This window comes from Mus pahari, chromosome 3 (assembly GCF_900095145.1).
Source record: "Mus pahari chromosome 3, PAHARI_EIJ_v1.1, whole genome shotgun sequence".
NCBI lineage: Eukaryota > Metazoa > Chordata > Mammalia > Rodentia > Muridae > Mus > Mus pahari.
Window position 1 is genome coordinate 97,161,877 of NC_034592.1, and position 21,865 is coordinate 97,183,741.

The window sequence follows — 21,865 nt, forward strand, 5'->3', positions numbered from 1 at the left end:
AAACACTTCCCAGAGTAGAAAATTACAGTTAAAGTAGTGCCTAGGAAGATGGAGACACTGGGCTCTGAGGTCAGAAAAACCATGGAAGACTTGCAACCATTCCCAGCTGAGCAATGTGGAAACAGGTTGCATTTTGCTATTAATCTTGGGTGCATTAACCAATGGCTTCTCTGTAGCCAGCTGTCGTACTCCAGGGAGAGAGAATCTCAAGACTAGGCCGACTGCCTCATCCACCCCCTTGCTGACCTCCATGGAAGGAGAAAGCCTTTTGCCCTCAAGATTTCTGTGTCTGTGCAATTGTGTTGCATTGCTGGAGTAACAACTGCCATAAAACACGCCTTTTGACTTGATAGACTAAGCAGGGGCCCAGCGCATGGCTCTCCCACCTGCATAATTTCTGGGGAAGTGAGAGCTTGACTCCACCCTTGGTGATTCCACCAGCAGCCTCGTGATTTTTACTCATGAACTCCCACTAATGCTACGTACATACTTGAAGTAATTCCAGTGGACTGCCCCAAACTGCAGGCTCTGTTTCTCTTCCACAAATGGTTCAGTCTGCCCTACATCCAAATCACTGTTTGATATTGTTGGCTGGCCAATCTGAACGTCCTACATTTATGTTAACGAATATAGAAATGTATATTTGAGAAATAGTGTTTGGTATAAATGTGTGTGTGTTTGTGTTGACAAAATTAAATGTGTTGTTAGAATACCCCTCTACAAAAAAAAAAAGCTGGTTTATTTAATAGACTTAAAAAATAATCTTATGCTTATTGTCAACTTTTATAGATCAGTAATTATTGTCTGTTTGACTAAGTTGTCTCTTGCCATTATCCCTTCTAGAGAATAACCTCTTCAAGCTGCTGTCTTTCAGTGGCAGACACAGTTCTAGCCTCTGGGGCTCACCCACCTCTGCAAAGTCTCATGGAAATCACAGTTCTCAAAGACTCTCCTTTTCATCTCTGGCGGCAGTGTAAGCTTTGCCTGTGCCAAAAGCCATGCGGCCATCATGTTTTGAGAACCCCGAGAACTGTTTTCCCACTTTGCATGTAGTTTAGCCTGCTACAGCCTAAGGAGGCAAACCTGAACCCAGAATACATTTGTATGGAGACAGCCATAGCTCAGTCCCTGGCTCCCTGTAGGCTGCTGCAGAAAGGCTTTCCTGCCCAGCTGTAGCAGAACTGCTAAGTGAACGATGGTGTGTGCAGTTGAAAATTTCTTATGACTCTAAAATACAATGCTTGTGAATTTTACAAAAGAGCATCAGAAAGTATAAGTGAAAGATTAATAGAAATTATAAATGTTATATTGGCAGTTGTAGGTATATAAAAGCTCATGGATAAAGGTAACCTGTGTGTTGTTATGGACAGCAAGGCTGTGATGCAGAGACCTAGACACAGAAAAACGAAAGGGAAAATGCTGGCTCTGTTCTCACCATGTACCATAGAAGAGTTTTCCACTAGTAGGTTTATATTGTTATTTTAATTTTCTGCACATGTGTCTGTTACCTTTATAGTACTTTTTAGAAGCTAACTGCTGGTCTTCTCCAAGATGAATTTCCTTCCCTTTAGAAGCCTAGTCATGTCATGCTTACCTCCTGCCATACATGGCGTAGAGTCAATCTGGCAGTCAGCCTTGCTGAATGGCCATTTGTTTTCCATTCTCTCTCTCTCTCTCTCTCTCTCTCTCTCTCTCTCTCTCTCTCTCTCTCTCCACACACACACACACACACACACACACAATCTCTCTTTGTCCCTCTCTTTTTCCCTCCCTCCCTCCTTTCTTCCTTCTCTTTTCCCTCCTCTCTCTTTCTCTCTCATACAAAGACACTTTTCTTTTGAGACAGGGTGCTGTTCCATAACCCAGCCTGAGCTAAAACTCACTATGTAGCCCAGGCTAGCCTGCAGGTCATTATCCTCCAGCCTCAGCCTCCCCAGTGCAGGGATGATTGATCCAGCTTTTCTGTCTGTTGCTTGAAATATCCTTATTTCTCTAAACAAATAGATTTCTCTTACAAATAGATTTATGGCAACATAGTCACAAATCCTTTGTGATAATGCTTTATCTTTCAAGTTATGTATTTATATACCTCATAAGACCTTTTCGGAATTACAGTCATTAGTTCCAATGAAGGCTTCTGAAGATGACAATTTTCATGAAGACCTATGCAAGGAACATTTTTTTAGTAAATGGCTGGATCATTTAACACTCTATAAATCAAATCATGCCCAATCCATCTGTATTTAGGCTAGTCGTGGGTAGGTGATTAATGAATATTTTTCATGCTAATGTCTCACAGACCAAGACTGCACCCAGAACCACATAATCATCACAGTGGAAACTGTGACTCAGCTCTGATGCCCGATAGGAGGGTCCTATGAATAGTGTAGACAATGCCGTGCAAAGGCTGCAGTTGGTGGCCCGGCTTCGCAAATCTTTCCAGAAGTCCTAAAGCATGTTGGCAGGTCCTCACTTAGCCCTGTCACTTCTGCTTAAATTTCTTCATGCAAAATACTCACAATCATGGGACATTAAGGTGCATTTGATCTCCAGCAGCCTCCCTCAGTGAAGTGAATCAGAATCATGGGATTCCCCTGGGCCTGAGATTCCTGGAGGGTTTATTTTTACACAACATTCCTCTGGAGAAAGAGGCACCCACTCCCTAGAGGGCTGTGACCCTTCTGTACTTAATCAGAGCAGCCCAATGGAAGGTCCTTTCGACAGAGTCCTACTCCATAAGAGGATCTCTAAAACATCTCAGGCAACTAGAAACTGATCTGGTGTGTGTGTGTGTGTGTGTGTGTGTGTGTGTGTGTGTGTGTGTGTACAAATATGTGTAGAGGCCAGAGGTTGACTTCACATCTTCCTCAACCATTGTTCTGCTTTTTCTTGAGGTAAGGTCTCTCACTGAACCTTGAGCTTGCTGTTTCAGATAGACTGAGTAGTCACTAGCCCCCTTCATCCCTCAGGTCTCCGTGGTTGCATAGCAAGACTTTTACCCATTGCTCCATCTTCCTAGCGCTCTCTGATCCAATTTGATAAAGTCCCTATCAAGAAAGAATTGCTTTTGGCTTTACAGTTCTAGGTGGATATAGCCTACCATGGCTGGGAGTGCATGGTCACAGAAGTCCCACCTTTGACTGTTTACATCTCATGGCCAGTCAGGAAGCAGATAGTGGACAGGAAGTGGGCCTAGACATAGACCCTCAAATTCTTCTCCAAGTCGACTCTCTCTTCCAGCAGAGAGCTACCTCCTTACTGTTCCACAGCCTTCCAAAACAGCACCTCTAGCTGAAGGCAGTGTTCAAGCAGATGGCAGATTTTTCATGTCATCTGAAAACAAACTCTCCTTGGTCCACCTGGGCTTTAGCCATTCTTTTTCCATCTTGATTTCATACACATATTGAAACTTAACTATACATACATGGCTACAGAGTGGGTCTCCGCCTAGCCTACCCGCATCCATCTTAGCATACCACTCCCCGCCCCCACTTAGCAGTGAACTTTGTGTCATTGTCAGTGACTCCCATGGCGGCAGATTCACCAGTCACCTCCCTGTCCATTTTCTTTGATGGACAGAACTGTATAGGGCTGGTGTACACTTTGTCCTTCCTGCCATACGGCTTTCTCCTTGCATTGGATAATTCTGCATTCCTCGTTTCTCATTTTTCCTCCCAGCTGGCCTCTCCTGCAGTGTCTGCATGCCCCAGGCTGTGTGCTGAAGCCCTCTCTTCTCTGGCTACAGTCCCTCCTTGGCAACTCATCTATTGCTGTGGCTTTAAATACCAATTTTATGTCAATGACTCCCTGGTGTATTTTTGTCTCAGTCATGTGTCCTCAAGTGCATGCTTTTATATACAGCATGAGTATCTAGTTAACATTTCAAGCCTAACAGGTCCCGAATAATACTCTACATTTCCACTCTCAAGCTTGTTCATGGCCTGCTTTCTTACTTCAGTTAAAATCTCCAGTCGAGTATCTTCACGGTGAGCTGTTTCCCAACTTCTTTAAAGAAAGCTCTAAGTCCCCTATGCTTATGGTGCCTTTTGATGTCCTTTCCTCTTTGTGGACTCTAGAACCGCCCACCCCTGCACATCGCCTGATAAATCTCTGAAGCCAGAGATAGGTTCTTATAGACACTTTCCTTGAAGCTAAACTCTGGACAATAAGGAACCGAGGGGAGGAGGTCTCTGAGTTCTTGTGATGTACTACACCACCGTGCCACCTCAACATGCTTTAGTGTCATTCCTGGTATTCCCTCTTCCATTGCTTCTCTTGGAATTTCAATCTGTTTCGTAAGCTGTCCTTTTGGAATAACCTTTCCGAGACCAGTATACGTTAAGAATGCCCTACCCAATGTTCCATGACAGCACACTGTAATATAATGTATTGATTTCGTGGGATTTTTGTTTCTGTTGTTTTGTTTTGTTTCACTGTCAGTAGGCTGCAGTTTTATAAGAGGAATGTGGGTCTTGCTAGGTATTTATCCCTAACGTGTGGCACAGTGGCAAACAGCAGTGGTGCCCCCTCTCCTTATGCAAGAGCATTCCTCTGTCCCATCTCTAAGCTCAGTATACAACTCATTTCCATTTCTGTTCACAGCTCACACGCGCAGGAGTCAGTGTGTGCTCGGGTGGCTTTAGTGAGTTGTGAGGCATCACAGAAGCCAGCCTTGTCCAAGTCATTTGTTCCTGTCCTTTTACCCTTGCCTGTCCGTAACCAGCTCTTAAAGGCGATTCAAAGTCTTCGTCTCCTGAGAATGACAGCATCTCTCGCCTTAAGCTAGAATATCACTGACCACCTATCCAGACTTGGATGAGGAGGGGGGACGGCAGAGTGCTTGGTTTCAGGAACTCAGTGGAGATCTCAGAACTAGTACTAAGATTGATCTATCTGTATCTATATACATATATGTAACAATTATTCAATAGGAGAAGGACGACAGGATTTTGAGAGGGAGTGGGAAGGAGCCAGTCTCTCCAGGGCCAAGTGAGCTGTTTGAGAAATTGCAGGCAAACCCCATGGAAGCCATGGTAGATATAAACAGGGGGCTGGTGTTACCGGATGTTGTAACTTGCCTCCAGTTTGGAACAAATCACAAGCACAGGAAGGACAGTTGAGGAGGTCAAACAGGATAATAGATATCAGTGCATCTAAGAGATCACCAGGAGGGGTGTGTAGACAGGGTCACCTCTTACAGATGGTCACTGAAATGTTTGTTGGGATGAGATGGCATAGCATGACAAGAAAGGAAGTCCTGTATAAAATCCGAAAGGACACTACAATTAATGGTAGATCTAAGAAGAAGCTGTCAGGGAGGTCAGGATGGGGCAGGAGGCTGCGGCAGCAGAGACAGCAGAACAAACAGGGAGTTGCAACTCCCAGGATGGAGGACACAGAAGGGGAAGCAGCATGCTATGGAACCCCACTGCTGACTCCTGCACTAGGCAGAGAGTGGATGGACTGGTGACCTCACAGAACGTGTTCAGCATCTTAGAAAAGGAGTAAAGTAAATCAAGGAAGAAGAAAAATGCAAAAATGTTTGAGGTTAGGTGGTTAAAGATAGTTTGAATATAAAAGGGTATAAAAGTATGATTTCTTGATTACACACACACACACACACACACACACACACACACACACACATTAGAAATGTCAGTTGTCCAAAGAGTTTGTGTGGCTTTTGTTATTGCCAATCTGTTCTTGGAAACAACAACAAAACAGAATCCTACCTTAACTAGCCACTATTCCTATTGCTTGACTTTATTAAATGGATAAAGGCTATTTGATTTGGGGTTCTATTTGCCCAAATGTATAAAGTATTTCTATATATTTTAGTCCTTAGAGGATTTTTTTTTTTTTTTGAGTCAAGGTTTCATTATGTCTCCCTGGCTGGCCTCAAACTCTGAGATTAGCCTTTCAAATGTTGGTATTAGAGGTGTGTGCCAATACACTCAGCCTTCGAAGATTTTATATAGCAAGAAACTAAAAGTCAAAGCTATATTAAATAACTCCCCAGCCAGTAAAGTATATGAAAAATGGAGATAAATAAATGTATTTGTCACAGCCAGCAATTTGAGAGGCTGGCCAGCAACCTTCCTAATGCTGTGACCCTTTAATACAGCTCCTCATGTTGCCATGACCCCCATCCATAAAATTATTTTTGTTATTACTTCAAATTGCAATTTGCTACTGTTGCGAATTATAATATAAATACCTGATATACCAGATGTCTGATCTGTGACCAATGTGAAAGAGTAATTCAACCCGTAAAAGGGTTTGCAGCCTACATGTTAAGAATCACTGATCTAGATAGTGGATCTTTTCTCAAAAATAAAGAAAAGAAGGTTTTAAGGAGTATTCTTTTTGTAATGGACAATTGTTGATGTGTATCTTGAAGTGTGTGTGTGTATGTGTGTGTGTGTGTGTGTGTGTGTGTGTGTAATATTTTTCAATAATGTTCCTAAACTGTAATTTTAGTCTTTTATTGTTACTGTTGTTTATTCGGGGTTGTTGTTACTGTTGCTGTTTGAAAGGTGGTTTGGGTATTTTGAGAGAAGGTATGGGAATGCGATCAAGACTGCCTTGAACTCACAATTCCTCCTTGCCTCTGCCTCTTGTAATTACAGGAATAACAGGATTCTGTACCATCATAGCCAGGGTGTTGTTAATTTTTTTTGAAATGTGTGTGTGTTTGTGTGTGTGTGTGTGTGTGTGTGTGTGTGTGTGTGTGTGTGTGTGTGTATTTGTATGGGTTTATGTGAATTGTGTACAGACAGGATGCTACAAAGGCCAAAAGATGGTGTCAGATCCTTTGGAATTCAGTTACAGGTAATTGTGAGCCACCATGTGGTTGCTGAAACCTGAACCCAGGTTCTCCACAAATGCATAGTTCTCTTAACCACTAAGCCATCTCAACTACTTGTGTTTTAACTTTCTAAAACTTTATTCATGTTACACTTGGATCAGAGCCCCACTCGCTTCTATCTTCCCAGTTCCACCCTTTCAAATCTCTACCCCTCCTCTCCCCTTCTCCTCAGAAAAGGAGAGGCCCCTGATGGGCCACCTCACCCTCTGACAGCTAGTCTGAGCTGGACTAGCCGCATCCTCTCCTACTAAGGCCCAGCCAGACAGACCAGGTAGGGGGAAGGGAATCCAACGGCAGGGGACCAAGACAGCTCCTGCTCCATTTGTTACATGGCCCACGTGAAGTCCAGGCTGCACACTGACTACAAATGGAAAGGGATTAGGTCCAGGTCCAGCTCCCAAAAGCTCCCTGGTTGGTGCCCCAGGCTCTTAGTCCTCATGGTCCCAGCTTAGTTGACTCTGTGGTTCTTTTTTTTTTTAGGTTTTTCGAGACAGGGTTTCTCTGTGTAGCCCTGGCTGTCCTGGAACTCACTTTGGAGACCAGGCTGGCCTCGAACTCAGAAATCTGCCTACCTCTGCCTCCCGAGTGCTGGGATTAAAGGCATGCGCCACCATGCCTGGCCCTCTGTGGTTCTTCTTGTGGTGTCCTTGACAATGTCACCCAACCTGCTCACTTCTATCCCCAACTCTTCTACAAGACTCCTTGGGCTCTGCCTGACATTTAGCTAATGATCTCTGTATCTGTCTCCATTGGCTGTTGGATGAAGCCTCTTAGGCAACAGTTATGCTAGGTTCCTGTCTGCAAACATAGCATAGTATCATTAATTATAGTGTCAGGATTTGGCTCTCTCACATGGGATAGGTCTCAAATTGGACCAGTAAGTGGTTGGCCATTCCCTCAGTCTCTGTTCCATCTTTATTCCCGTGCATCTTGTAGGTAAAACAAGTTCTGAGTTGAAAGTTTTGTGTGTAGACTGATGTCTCCTTCCCTCTTCTGCAAGTCCTGCCTGACCACTTCAGTCTCTATATCTCTCTCAGGTAGGAATCTCAGCTAGGGTCACCCCCATAGACACCCTGTATCCTCCCCTGTTCCAGGCCTCCAACTAGTCCTTGGAGATGCCACCCCCACTGCCACCAATTTCCATTCTCACTCCCAGCCCTGTCCCATCCCCCTCTCCCCACTCCTGATTGCCATCCCTGTCCTTTTCCCTCCTCACCCCCCACTCCTGCCCAGTTCCCTCTTTTATCCACTTCCAATGACTATTTAGTTTCCCCTTCTGAGTGAGATTTGCACTTCTTCCCTTGGGACCTCCTTCTTACCCAGTTTCTTTGGGTCTGCTGATTGTAGCATGATTGTCCTGCACTTTATGGATAATATCCACTTATAAGTGAGTACATACCATGCATGTCTTTCTGACTCTGGGTTACCTCACTCAGGATGATATTCTCAAGTTTCATCCATTTGCTTGCAAAACTCATGTCTTTGTTTTTAATAGCCGAACAGTATTCCATTGTGTCGATGTACCACATTTTCTTCATCCATTCTTCAGTTGAGGGACATCTATGTTGTTTCCGGTTTCTGGATAGTACAGCTGCTATAAACATAGCTATGCTAATAGCAAGTGTCTCTGTGGTATCGTTGTGCGTGGCAAGGAGTGGTGTAGCTGGGTCTTGAGGTAGAACTATTCCCAGTGGAATTTTCTGAGGAACTGCCGAATTGATTTCCAAAGTGGTTGTGCAAGTTTGCATGCTCACTAGCAGTGGAGTAGTGTTCCCCTTGCTCTACATCCTCACCAGCATGTGCTGTCCCTTCAGTGTTTGATCTTAGCCATTCTGAGGGGTATAAAATAGAACCTCAGGGTTGTTTTGATTTGCATTTCCCTGATGACCAAGGATATTGAACATTTCTTCAAGTGCTGTTCAGCTCTTTGAGATTCCTCTGTTGGAAATTCTGTTTAGCTCCATGCTGCAGTTTTTAATTGAGTTATTTGGACTGTTAGTATATGAATTAGTATACTTAGTCTATAAGTTCTTGAGGTTTTTTGATATATATATATATATATATATATATATATATATATATATATATATATATCCCTCTGTCTCTGTCAGATGTAGGGTTGGTAAAGATCTGTTCCCAACTGTAGGTTGTTGTTTTGTCCTATTGACAGTGTTCTTTGACTTACAGAAGCTTTTCAGTTTCAGGAGGTCCCATTTATCAGTTGTTGCTTTTAGTATCTGAGCTATTGGTGCTCTGTTCAGGATGTTGTCTCCTGCATCAATGTGTTCAGGGCTATTAACTTTTTAAATGTTAACAAGCTTTTATTTGTGTTGCTTGCCATTCTCTTGTCTAGTTCCAGTTGTTTTTAGTAGAATTTTATTAGTTAGTAAATATTGCTATATCATGGAGGTAGACTATTACATTTGGTTTCTCAAGTATTTGTATGTCACAAGGTTATTTCCTAGTTCTGATCCACTCTGATATACACATATTATAACTATAATGAAAATCATAGTTGTACTTAAGATTCTAAAATTCACCTTCCAAAAGGAACCCAGATAGGATATTTTCTTTTACCTGTTCATTTTAGCTTCAGTTTAAATCAGACTTTTAATTACCCTTTTTGTTATTTTTATGAGAAAAATAAAATTCACCTATTTAATATGTACAGTGCAATGAAGTTTAGTATTTTTGCAGAGTAGTGCAGCCATAAATGAGTTTTAGAAAAATTTTAAAGGATTTTTTACTACTCTAGAAAAACACACTGTATGTCTTAGTCAGCACACACACACACACACACACACACACACACACACACACACCACACACACACATACCTTCCTCTTCAAGCCCTAGGCATCCCTAATCTATTTTGTCTCTTTGACTGTTTACTTAGGCAGTTTCAAGTAGAATCATACAATATGTGGTATTTTATCATTGGCTTGTTCATCTAGAATAGTGTTTTCAAAGGCTTATCCATGTTGCAGTATGTATCATGCCATTATTTTTATGACCAAATAATATTTCATTATGTATATGAAATGCATTTTTTATTTATTCACCCATCATTTGGTGGATAATTGGGTTATTTCTACTTTGTGGAGTACCAAAGCTGAACATTCAGTATAATGTTCTATCTAGCCTTGGATATAGATGTACAATGAGTTTACTGACATAAGGCAGCACATACATGCAAAACTTTATGTAGTAGTATCTGCAGTATCCTGATGTGACATCCAGATCCAGTCTGCATGTGTCTAAGTCCTATGTTTTATTTCCTAACATACAGTTTCCCACTCAAATTTTTTTTTATCTAATTTAGAAATAGATGTAGCTCTTGCATGGATAGTCATTGGGAGAAATAATTTACTTATGATACCAGCTGAATTCCCAAACTACAGCTAAAGAAACATCTTTGGTTGCATATAGATTGTCCACAACTGGATCTTTAGTGCACAGCTGTCTAACATGAACCTGGAAATGTGGTCTTAGGAGGGCTACTTGGCAAAAAATTACTGACAAAGCAATGCCCTTCAAATCTGTGTCATATGGATTTCTCCTAGAATAGATCCTTTCTTCACTCTCGCCCATCTGCTCTGGCCTCAGATTGCTGATGATACTGCTGCTACCCATTGCCACTGCATGCAGTCAAATACTTGTGTGTATGAAAAGTCATGCACAGGAAACTCATGCTTTATTCTAGGAGTACATCATCTGGCTACTTTCAAAAATCCTGTTGAAATCTCTCTTTACATTGTATTTTCATATATATATATATGGATGTTACTTGGTGATAGACCTTTTCTAGTCCTTAGCACTGTGGAAGAAAGTAACAAAGAACAGGAGGTAGGGAGGTGCAGGAGGAGAGAGAAAGATATGGAAGACCCACAAAATAAGGCTACTATGCTGACTTTTAACAAGCACATGAAAACACGTTAATATTTTACTAGTTCAGAATCTGCTTTCTGTAGAAATAATAGTTCAGGTCAAAGCTGAAATCATTTAAAAGTGTATAGGTTAAGCTATTATCTAGATTTTGATTTCTAAATATACTTTCTTTAAAGTTTATTTTAACAAAAGCATATTTTGGGGAAGAAAGTTTAAAAGTGGTTACTTTTTAACAAAACCCATACATACATGTATTACTTGATGTGTGAAAAGTATGAGAATATTGTGCATCCTGTTAACTCTGATAGGAAAGATGTGTATATACAGCCATTACTATGTGCTGCGTGAGAAGGGTCAGTGACCCACCCCCTACAGTGTATGAGGGAAAGACATTAGTCTAGTTCTTTCACCAACATCTCCCCAGTACCAGGTCCAATTTCATGCACATCATAGATGCCCGGCAGATATTTGCTAAGTTGATGTATTAATTCAGGGAATTCCTTTGTAACAAACTCCTTCACCAAACATCAGATACTTTTTACCGTCTGGCTCGGATTTCTAAAACCCACCAATACAACACAAAAACGTCTATAAGCAAACAACTTCATATGTTCCTATGAAAATCCTCAATTCATATGTTCCTATGAAAATCCTATGCTGGTCCTTTGAACATGGAGCTTGTGGAAAAGACAGAGCTTAACATTTTCCCATGTACTTTGATACAAAACACATATGATTTTGACCAATTGTATTACAGTTGCTTCTATGTTCTTCTGATATACACTTGCTTTTTAAAAGTGCCTCAATGAGCCAAAAATAGATAACCATCAGTCTGGTCTTAGATGCCTGACATTTGAAATCTTAATACATTCAAGAACATATTTTTTTTCACTGCAGCAAGTAACGATTGCTTAACCTTTAAATGAGTCTGATTTTAGTTGTTCGCCATTATTTCCATCATGCATCAGTTTATATTTCCCTGTTATTACTAACCACTTATTAGTAGTTAACTTTAGAAACTAATGTCTTTTACAGTTGAAAGTTTTACAGAGAGAAAAGAAGACAGGCTTGGTTTTAATGTTGGAGGTCCTGGCAGACTGTGCTCAAGGCAACTTTGGTGGTCTGGCAAGACTGTCTATGTCTAGTAAGTAGTCTTCTGGTTGGACAATGAGTGGTATTTACGAATTTGTCCATGACCTCTCTTGTTTGTGCCCCTGCAGTCTCCAGTGTCATCATTAATTAGTCTTAGGTCTCCCATTTGTCTGTTAGAAAGCATCTTGGGTAAACCAAGTTAATAAATTGGAGTGTGTGAGCTGCTGGCCACCGGAACATGCAACTGTGTAGGGGCAGTTGGAGGGCAGCCGTCTCCTTTGATCCTGTGGAGAAGTTTAATTCCAGCAGGTCGCACGGGAGTCCCAGCCTGGTGGGGTACAGAGGGGTCCTCTGAGCACACCCATGGGACTGCTGTTATTTGTCCTGGTTTTACTTTCTAATTTCTAAAACAGAGAACTCCAAGACATGGAGAGTGATTTCACAAGTTTTCTCAGATTTCCGGAGTATTTGCCGGTGTTCTTCAGTGGATTTTCACCATAGGTGGTGAGACCTCAGCAAGGGCATGAGAGGTAGTACTCCATCTTCTAAATGGGAGATCTGTAAAGTCATTGAGTACCCAGCTTCTTTAGCATTTAGTCCCCAGCCCTCATACTGCAACCTTCCTGCTGTGAAATATTTCCTGACCAGTTTTACTAAGTCATCGTACATAATAGTTTAGTTGTTTGCTAATGCTACACGCACTGAAAACTACCTTTATGTGTTATCTCATGTCATTCAGGAAGAAAGGGGCCATCATTTACAGATAAGACAAAAAGCCACTGCCCACCTGAGCTCAGGGAAGTTTTGGTCCAAGCACAGAGTAATGGCCCATAAACTTTGAACAGTTTTATGGCCACCCCATTTGTCACTACTGTTAGGACAAATGAAGAGCTACAATGACCAGTCTTTTCATTTCAGAAGTTGAAACCTTGCTTTAGTGACTATGGACCCAAGCTCTTTTTACTTTGCTTAGCAAAAGTAACCTTTGCCTGGCATGGATGCACACACCTTTAGTCCCAATACTTGGGACATACAGGCAGACGAATCTCTGTGAGTTCAAGGCCTGCCTGGTCTACAAAGTAAGGAGAGCCAGAGCTCTTACACAGAAAAACACTATCTCGGAAAACAGAAAGAGAGAGAGAGAGAGAGAGAGAGAGAGAGAGAGAGAGAGAGAGAAGGAGGAAGGGAGAGAGAAGAGGGGAGGTAGGGAGGCACAGAGAGAGAGAGGCACTGAGGGAAGGAGGGAGGGAGGAAGAGGAAGGGGGAGGGGTAACCCTGAAGAGATCACCCATGCTTTCAATTACTTTTCATTTCTAAATTGATAGCATGACATATTATTTGTGCTCACAAAAATAGTTCTGAATATAGTTACTAGAGCTTGAATGTCACCTAGGGGTTTTTGAATTTAAAGAATTAATGATTTATATTGTTAGAAATTGTTATGTCTTTGTGTTTTCTCAAAGTCATAACTGCATATCAGGAGAAAAGCATGTCACTCTGAAAGTTCATTGTCAAGTGATAAAGCAGAAATCATTCAAAGTGTATTTGGCCAACCGTCTGAACACTGGTCTCTGTGCCCAGTTGGTGTGATCATCTTTGCTACCTTACTTATGCTTTGTGGGAAGAGCTGATGAGCAGTGCTCAGGTCATAGAAGTTCACTAAGCCAGGGGCTGGTGAGGTGACTCAGCCAATGATGTGCTTGCCAGAGAAGCATAGGGGTCTAAGCTCAGCTCACGAGCACGCATGTCAAAGCCAGGCATGACAGTTCTGGCCTGAAGACCCAGTGCCCAGAAGAGCAAGGACAGTCAGATCCCAGGGCCTGGCTGACAAGTCACTGGTTCAGAGAGAAAGTGACAACAAAATATAAAATGGAGAGTGAGAAGAAGATAATCAGTGTCAACCTTTGGCTTTCATGTGTACACATTCACACACACACACACACACACACACATACATGTACTTACACATGCACACATGCATATACACATTAAACATGCACGCATACATGGAACATACAAATGAAATTTTTTTTAGATCCAGTGATCCCTTTTAGATGGACTTGGGACCACCCAGTATGACATTCTCACGTTTTAGCCCTGCCCTGACTCCGTCATCCAGATCGGTTTGTCCCACTTTAGAATGTATCCCAGCTCTGTCTGCTCCTATCCCTTCTTTCTCTGTCCTCTGGCATCGCTCAAGCTCAAAGCACTTCTGTTTCACTGTCTCAGCAAAAGAATAATGATACCAGGAGGAATGTTTACCATTGTTCAAATGGTTTACCTGCTTGGAAAACAGGAGAGAGAAGGCTGATAATAGCAGAATAGTTATAGAGAACTTTTTATAGAGAAGACCAAACATACTTTCAAAGAAAGGTAAAGATGTTCAAATAAGTATGCTTTTTGTTTGTTTTTACAACTTAAATATTGATTTGTTCTGTGGGCATGTGTGTGCACGTGCAGAGACCCAAGAACAACTTTCAGAGTTGGTTCTGCCCTTCCACCATGTGAGCCCCTGTACCAAACTCAGGGCAGTGGGCATGGCCACTGGACCATCTCACTGGCCGCAGAAACAAGCATTTTGAAAAGTTTTGGCTGCTTTTGAGGAAACTGTTCTCCATTTGTTCCAAGATAGGATTTGAATTTGTCACCTTGGTGACTAGCACTGGACAGTTGTAGTAGTAGACATTCTAGGAGAGCTCTAACCAGAGGCCCTAAAAAGTAGCAGTGCAGGTAGAAGCCTGAAGTGGGGCACTCCTGCACTGGGATCTAGTAGCCCCAACCCTGAGAATGTGTGTTAGGAAACAACACAAGATTCCCCAGTCATGTTCTCACCATCCTCTGGTCTCCCGGTATAGTTGAAGAGTCTAGAAATCTGGTTGTCAATACTAAAAATGAAAAGTGTCAACTCCCCCCTGTGGTATCAGCACTTGAGAGGCTGAACTAGAGTTCAAGACAAGACTAAGATGTCACAAACAGAAAAAGGGTCAGGTGACTATTTGCAGAGGACACTGAGTTGCTTTGCTTGTAAAACAAACAAACCAAAACAACAACAACAACAACAACAACAAAAAAACCAAAACCCAAAACAGTCAAGTAGGATATTTCTGATATAAATAAAAGTCCCTCCCCAGTTGCTCACTTCCCAAACACCTTTGTGTGTGAGTGTGTGTGTGTGTGGGGGGGGTTATAGATTCTTCCAAGATGTAAAGTATACATTTCTCTACCTTCACCTCCAGCCCCTTAAGACAGGGTTTCATATAGTATCAGGCCAGACTGGACTAGCTCAGTTGACCCTTACACTCAAGTCCCATCTGCCCCCAAGCACTTCAGAGGTACACACTACACAGCTAGCTGTTTCTCTATTTTATTTTAACTCAGTAGCATGATATGCTTATGATAAAAAATCCAAGGCTTTAGTTTGGTTTCTTAGACAAGGTTTTATCAGTAATTTCCAGCCATGACCAATAGTTGAAGCCACTGGCCAGAAGTATATAGAAAACATTGGAAGACATTTTTTTTTCCTGAGTTAACTACTCTTCTTGATTATTGTGGTTTCTGTATAACCAAATCCCGTTCAAAGCAACCTGATTTTCAAAAGAGCAATTTGTTGTAAATTCCGGGTGTCCTGTCTGAAGCAGATCTAGTGAAAGTGTTCCTGTGTTAGTAAAGCTGGAGGTGTGTGGTGTGAGGTCAAAGGGCCCTCATTCTGTAATGAATGTCCTGGAGACTCAGTAGGAAGAGTGAGGCAGATTATTTTATGATCTTGAAAGGTTGCACTCCAACCCAGCAAAATGGAGGGCATCCAATTGCTTTCTGGGAATACTTATCACCCTGTAACTCAGGCCCCTCCCTCCTTTTCATTGGTCAAGCGGTCAGGGGAGGGGTACTCAATCTTAGCCGTCACTGGCTACTTATATTTGTCTATTTCCCCATCAAAGCCTGCAGGTGGGTTTATTTCTACATTTTTGTGTCCTACTTATTTTAAAGGTTTTTTTAGGTGGGTTTATCTGTCCCCAGTCTGAGGGACACTATGCCAGTTTGGCTGTTAATGCTTTTCCACTCTGAGCTTGTAGTTTGGGTAAGGAGAGATGGACTTGGATGTAGTAGCTGGGGACCAGTGTTTTCTGTCCCACTCCATGGGGCAGCACATACACTGACTCTTAGCACATTTGTCTTGAAAATGGACCTTTGGTTTGTTTGCTTTAAGTGGCAGGCTTGAAGAGCACACATGGCATGCTTCCTAAACTGAACTGGAACATGCATCATAAAGATTCTCTAACCTCATGGTTCCAGGCAGCTTCCATTTGTGCTAACTTGAGCAAAATCTCTTTCAGTGTATGGATCGAAGATGATCAGGGACCTTCCTTCCCTGGGATCAGAACTTAAGTCCCCCTGTCTCCCATTATGAGGAACAAAAGAGCAGAATACTTTACTTGGGACAAGTCACAGATCTTTTTGTGAATGGCTAAAAGGAAAACTGAAGACTGCGAATATCCATATTCCCAAAGAGAGGTGTAGACTGTGCCCTTTTACTCATAAAGTTTGGTTAAAGTGTGAATGACAAGGAATCTGTACAGTTAACCATGAAACACAGTGCCCAAGTGGGCCCTCAGCAAGTATGTCTTCTTGATTAAGTCTAATCTACACCTCTCTTTGCAGCAAGTGAGCAACAGATGAAGCTGGTGTGCAAGGAGTCCCCAAGGGAGTACCTGCAGCCTTTCAAGGACAAACTGGAGGAGTTCTTCAAGAAAGGTAGGAGGCTTCTAAGTTGCACATCAAGGATGATCTTCTTATCTATCTCTCTCTCCCTCCCCCCCTCCCTTCCTCCCTCCCTCCCTCCCTCCCTCCCTCTCTCAGACCCCCATTACCACTTACTTTACTCCCTGAATGACTATAGACAACACGGCTGGATCCATGGTCCATTGTCCAATGGTGGTTTCATCCTCAGTGTAGATTGAGTTGTAGCTTCTATGTCACCTTGTCAGAACATTTCATCTTTTAAATCATTCATTCCTGCTTTTGAGATATTTTGAGGGTAAACCTTCCTGTCTCTTCAGGACCGGAGGTGTCCTTGATACATATTAACTGAACACAGTGTGTGCACATGAGGCTTATGTAGTCCTGCAGCTCAGTTTGATGGTCACCCCTGACAGGTCAACGGGGGTTACATTCCTGGTCTGAGGAGCATGGCAACTCGGAAATTTGAAATTCGGTGTTGTTTGTTGTGTTGCTTTTTTTCATTCCTTTACAGAGGGGCAAACTGGGGCCCAGTGAGTGCCATCACCCCACTGCTTGGCACCCATTGGTTCTTTGGGGTACCCAGGAGATCCAACACTTACTTAGAAACCTTTGCAGGTTCTGTACTGTCCTCCATATTTTGGGGACAACTAAGACACTTTTATTGATAGGGGTTAGTGAACGTGAAAATGCAATGCTTCTATGTATTTCTTGTTTTAATTTCCCAAAGTCAGTTTAAGATTCAAAAGATAACTGATTGTGGAGTTTTTGAAGGAAGCATTCGTCTTTACTAGAAAGCCAGGGGAAATGCATACAGGGACCAATGGGGAAATTTCAGCATGCTGTTTCCGTTACCAAATAAGGCCACATGATACTACACTATCAAAAGGCTGTTAAGTTGGGTCAAATGACAAAGTATGGCCAAGCCACCTTGGAAATTAGCAGAAAAATTCTCAGTCTGTGAGTCCAGGAACTCCATGCCAGCAGCTTTGTCTGTGTAGAGATCTCTTTCTGTTCTTTCATCTTTACAAGACCTTGTTTTCATGAAGCAGAAGGCAGAGTCGGTCTTGTTCAACCTCTTGCTTGATTGGAGTAATGGGTCAAGCACAGTACCATCTAGAGAGCAAACAATGACACAAACATTTTGAACTATGTGACCGTGAATAGGTAGGTTTTTTTTTTTAAATGTAATTCATCAAGGTAAATTTGTTGCTTTATGGCCTATACCATATATACATAACCTGTTGAAACTTCCATAACCAGCAGATACTCTATTTGTTACCTCTAATTTATGACTGTTTCTTCTCACACATGCCAACTGAATTTGAAATGAGGTACATATATGGTTTACATCCTATACTTTTTAAATTTTCTACTATTCAATAGCTGGAAAATTCCAAAATGTGCGCATGTGTCCGTGCATGCGCACGTGCGTGTGTACACACACACACACACACACACACACACACACACTGGAGTTTTTTCTGACTGCATATCTTAATGGGCTTAAATTCTCTCTTTAAAAGAGCCAGTATCGTGATACATTGAAATTTCTATTATTTTGATGAAAAGAGATAAATCTGAATAGGTTAGAACCTTGAGAACCTTTCAGACTTGGAAAATTTACTAGGTTTCTCAGCTCAAGGAAGGAAGCCCTAAAGTAGTTTGTGAGAATTTCAATTTTTTTTTTTTTTGAGTATTTTGATCATATGAGCCCTGTCCCTAGCTTCATGGAGATCCATTCTCTTCGCCCTCACTTTCCTATTTAACTTTCGAATTTTCTTCTTTCTTAAGAGAACCCCCTTGTGTTCAGTTTATGCTGATTAACTATACTTGGGAGTGGGGCCTGCCATACTACATTACACCATTTTTTAAAAAGTGACTCTTCTGTCCCAGGGGCTATCAAATGCGAATAGCTCCTCGGCTACCAATGGGATTTCATGCACTCCCCAACCCTCGTTCTGGGATTTCGTCTGGCTTGATCTCATACAGATCTTATGCATATTGTCACACTCTATATGCGCTCATATGTGCAACTTTCCTGTTGTATGTGGAAAACACTGTTACAGTGCCAAATGAGACCGTGGTTCTGTTATATGGTGGTCTATAACTAAGAACTACATGACATGTAATGTTATCCTAATATGGTTTCGAACCTGTAGCTTTGCTAACTTGCAGAGTACACAAATGGGAATATCTGTTGATGGCTGTTAGGGCGATAAAGAGTAGTTCCTTTGAAAAATAGAAAAGACTTGCTTTGGGTCAGAGTTTCAGAAGTGTAATTCAAAGTCGCTTGGCTCTATTAACCGTGGACTCCATTGTCCATGGGCTGTGTTAGGCAGAGCATCAAGAAGTGAACATGGGCAGAAGACAGTACTACATTTTTTTTGAGAGTAGCTGTTTCTCTGACTAATAGAAAATGAAAAATTCTCTGCCCACCACAAATATGCGTTATTGACCTTGGATAATCACATTTTATGGTGATTTTCATGCAATTTAAGTATAACATTTATCTGATTCCACATTTTCATAAGCAGTACCACTATTACATGTGCTCCTAAGGAAAATACTACTGCTAACCCGGCCTTGATGTAGAGCTCATAAAATATACCCCGATATCAGAAATGCTGAAATGTGAACTTTCCATCAGTCCTGGAGTTGATATGATATGTAATAGGCCCGGTATGACAGTAAACTTGGGCAAGAGGAATTCTCCTCAGACAGGTTAGAAAATGCATTCCAGGCAGAGGGAACACTGCAAACCTGTAACAATCGAAGATGTGAAGTGTTCAGGGAATACATAAGACAAGGTGTGACCAGATTGTAGGCTTTATGTGAAAAATGCAAGACTTGAAGGAAGAGAATCACCACCGGGCTTGATGCAGAACCTGAGCTTCCTGGTACAGACAACAGACAATAGTGAAAAATGTCGTGTCCAGGGATGGCAGGTGAAGGCTGGGCTGCGTGTCGTGTTTGGTGAAGGAATGTTAGGGGACCACTCTTTCTTTTGTTTTTAAGTAATGTATCATAATTATCAACAATATAAAGTTAATTGAAGGAGCAAAGGGCTCAAAAAGAACCTGAGTAAAAACAGTGGTGGTGGAAGGAAGACAGTGACATAAACTTTGGACATGGTACCTCTGATGTGCATGTGTGGCACACAGGTAAAGATGCCGTGTTTGTGTAAGAGAGCTTCGGGATACTGCAACATGATGCTAGCATCTAAAGCATTTACACTCAAGAGATCTGTGACTGAGCTACAAAGGAAATAAAAAAAAAATCCTTTTTATGTTTTAAGAAGTTTACAAGTCATCCTTAGCTACCTGTGGCTGCAAACAGTTTGAAAAGGTGGCGGTTTAAGACATATGGGTGAATGTGTCAATCCAAAGGCAAGATGTAGAAGAAAAAGATTCCTCCAAGTCTCAGAGCAGCTGAGCGTAGGGTCTTATTAGAAGCTGAGAAAACATGCTGTGACATGGAGCCTGTGTGGAGTGTTGAGCAGGAAAGCTAGTTTTCTGTTAGGGGTCTTCTCACTCAGAAAATAGTAAGCAATTAGGGTTTGGATGTTTTGGGTTTTTTTAAGCCTGAGAAGTCACATGCATTGTGACTCAGTTGATTCATGATTAGAATTATTTGTATATAAGCAGCAATTCAGCTCTTGTAATTTTCCATGTGTAAATCACATCCTGTTGCCACACTGGAATGAGATGATGTGTTTGTCCTGATCATCCTTCCTTTCTCAGAACACTCTTAAATAATGTTGACAAAGCCACGGTACTTATTCTCAACTAACTTTCATTTCCTGAGCTAAACACAAAGAACTTTTAATGGTACTTTTCTGGATTTCCATCCCTGTGGCGTCTAAACCTTCCCCTCCTCTTCCACAGTAGGCTCTTGTGGATGCCAATTTACAGTGCAGGTCTAAGCAATCTTGTGCAGCCATTTGTGTGTCTTGTTTGAGCTCCCACTTTCCCACCCTCAGATCAAACATGGCCAATAATGATATAGCCTTCGAAACCATGATGCTCACATTAAAAGTCCCCATAAACATAGCAGGGATCCTATAATTGAAAGAAGCCACAAAGCAACTGATTAGATCCTAGGTCTAGATCTTATAGGTGGTCTTTCCTTGCTGTTAAATTGGCCATTTGTATTTATAGCTTCGGCAGGGAAGGCTGTAACTAAAACTGGCCCTAATTCCAGCACCCTCCCACACTTGGTCTTATCTCACATTCTGTTACCCATGGATGGTGATAAATTTCAACCTGACTCTGAATGAATAACTCTAGCTCTGATTCCTGTGTGGTTACTTGGCCAGATAAAATAATATTTCTTTTAGTGTCAAGGAACTTTTCTGTAAAATACTGCTGCTGCTGCTACTAAAGAGCCCCAATAATTTTACCAAGTTAAACAAAAAGCGGTACGTCTGATTCCTCACACTGAATGCAGGTAGTTCCAATATACAAGTGGGTAAATATTCCACAATAGCTGAGACTATGGCTGTCGGACCCTATTTGCTTTACACTTTCTCTGAGCCTGTAACACCGCCTCAGCCTGACCTATGATACATAGTTATCACTGTCTGTTGATTTGTGAACAAAGGCCTGGAACTGGGTGAAGTCCCTAGAGCGTATGTATTTTCCCTCTGTGGCTTTCTTGTTTAAATCCTTTCAGAATCAGAGAACCCTGGTAGAATCTGGCAAGAGATATTTTCAGCCTATAATTCTCAGCTCTGGTTAGACCTCTTCCCTATAAAAATCTCTTTGTTGGATATATACATCTAATAAATTATTTTGTAATAATCTTGAAGTCAAATAACATTGACAAGGGCCATAACGGAACCTCAAAACAGAACAACAGCAAACAACAGTCAGCCTCGTCATTGCGACCTCAGAACCATGGAAGTTAAACTGAGTCACCGTTTTCGGTGGTTGTGAGAAAGAACACATGACCTGGAGTGTGGCCGCTGAGAGAAAGGACTCTTCGCTTGGCACATGGAGGAAGGAAGAGGGACTGGACAAATGTGTGGCACTCCTGGGCCAGGGTGTGTACAACTCGAGAAGGCTGGCTTCAGGTGTCATGTCATGTGTCTTGAGCCTTTGGAAAGTGGAAAGCGCTACCTTAGTGGGGGCTTCCTCATCAGGCTCTCTTCTGAAGAGCTTAGTTTGGATCTCTTTATTTACTAATGTAAAGTTTTTGAACCAATTAGATGGCACAGCAGGTTCTCTCTCTCTCTCTCTCTCTCTCTCTCTCTCTCTCTCTCTCTCTCTCTCTCTCTCT

The 21,865-nt window shown here is 41.9% G+C and overlaps 1 protein-coding gene across 4 annotated transcripts in view; it reads left to right on the forward strand.

Moving 5' to 3' along the window:
- The window catches only part of Fmn1 (formin 1), a 373,383-nt gene that overhangs the window by 277,043 nt on the left and 74,475 nt on the right, over positions 1–21,865 (forward strand). For all 4 annotated transcript variants that reach the window (XM_021193752.2, XM_021193753.2, XM_021193754.2 and 1 more), the window contains one exon: positions 16,508–16,600. In XM_021193752.2, the coding sequence (XP_021049411.1) occupies positions 16,508–16,600 (93 nt within the window). The remainder of the gene's footprint in view (positions 1–16,507; positions 16,601–21,865) is intronic.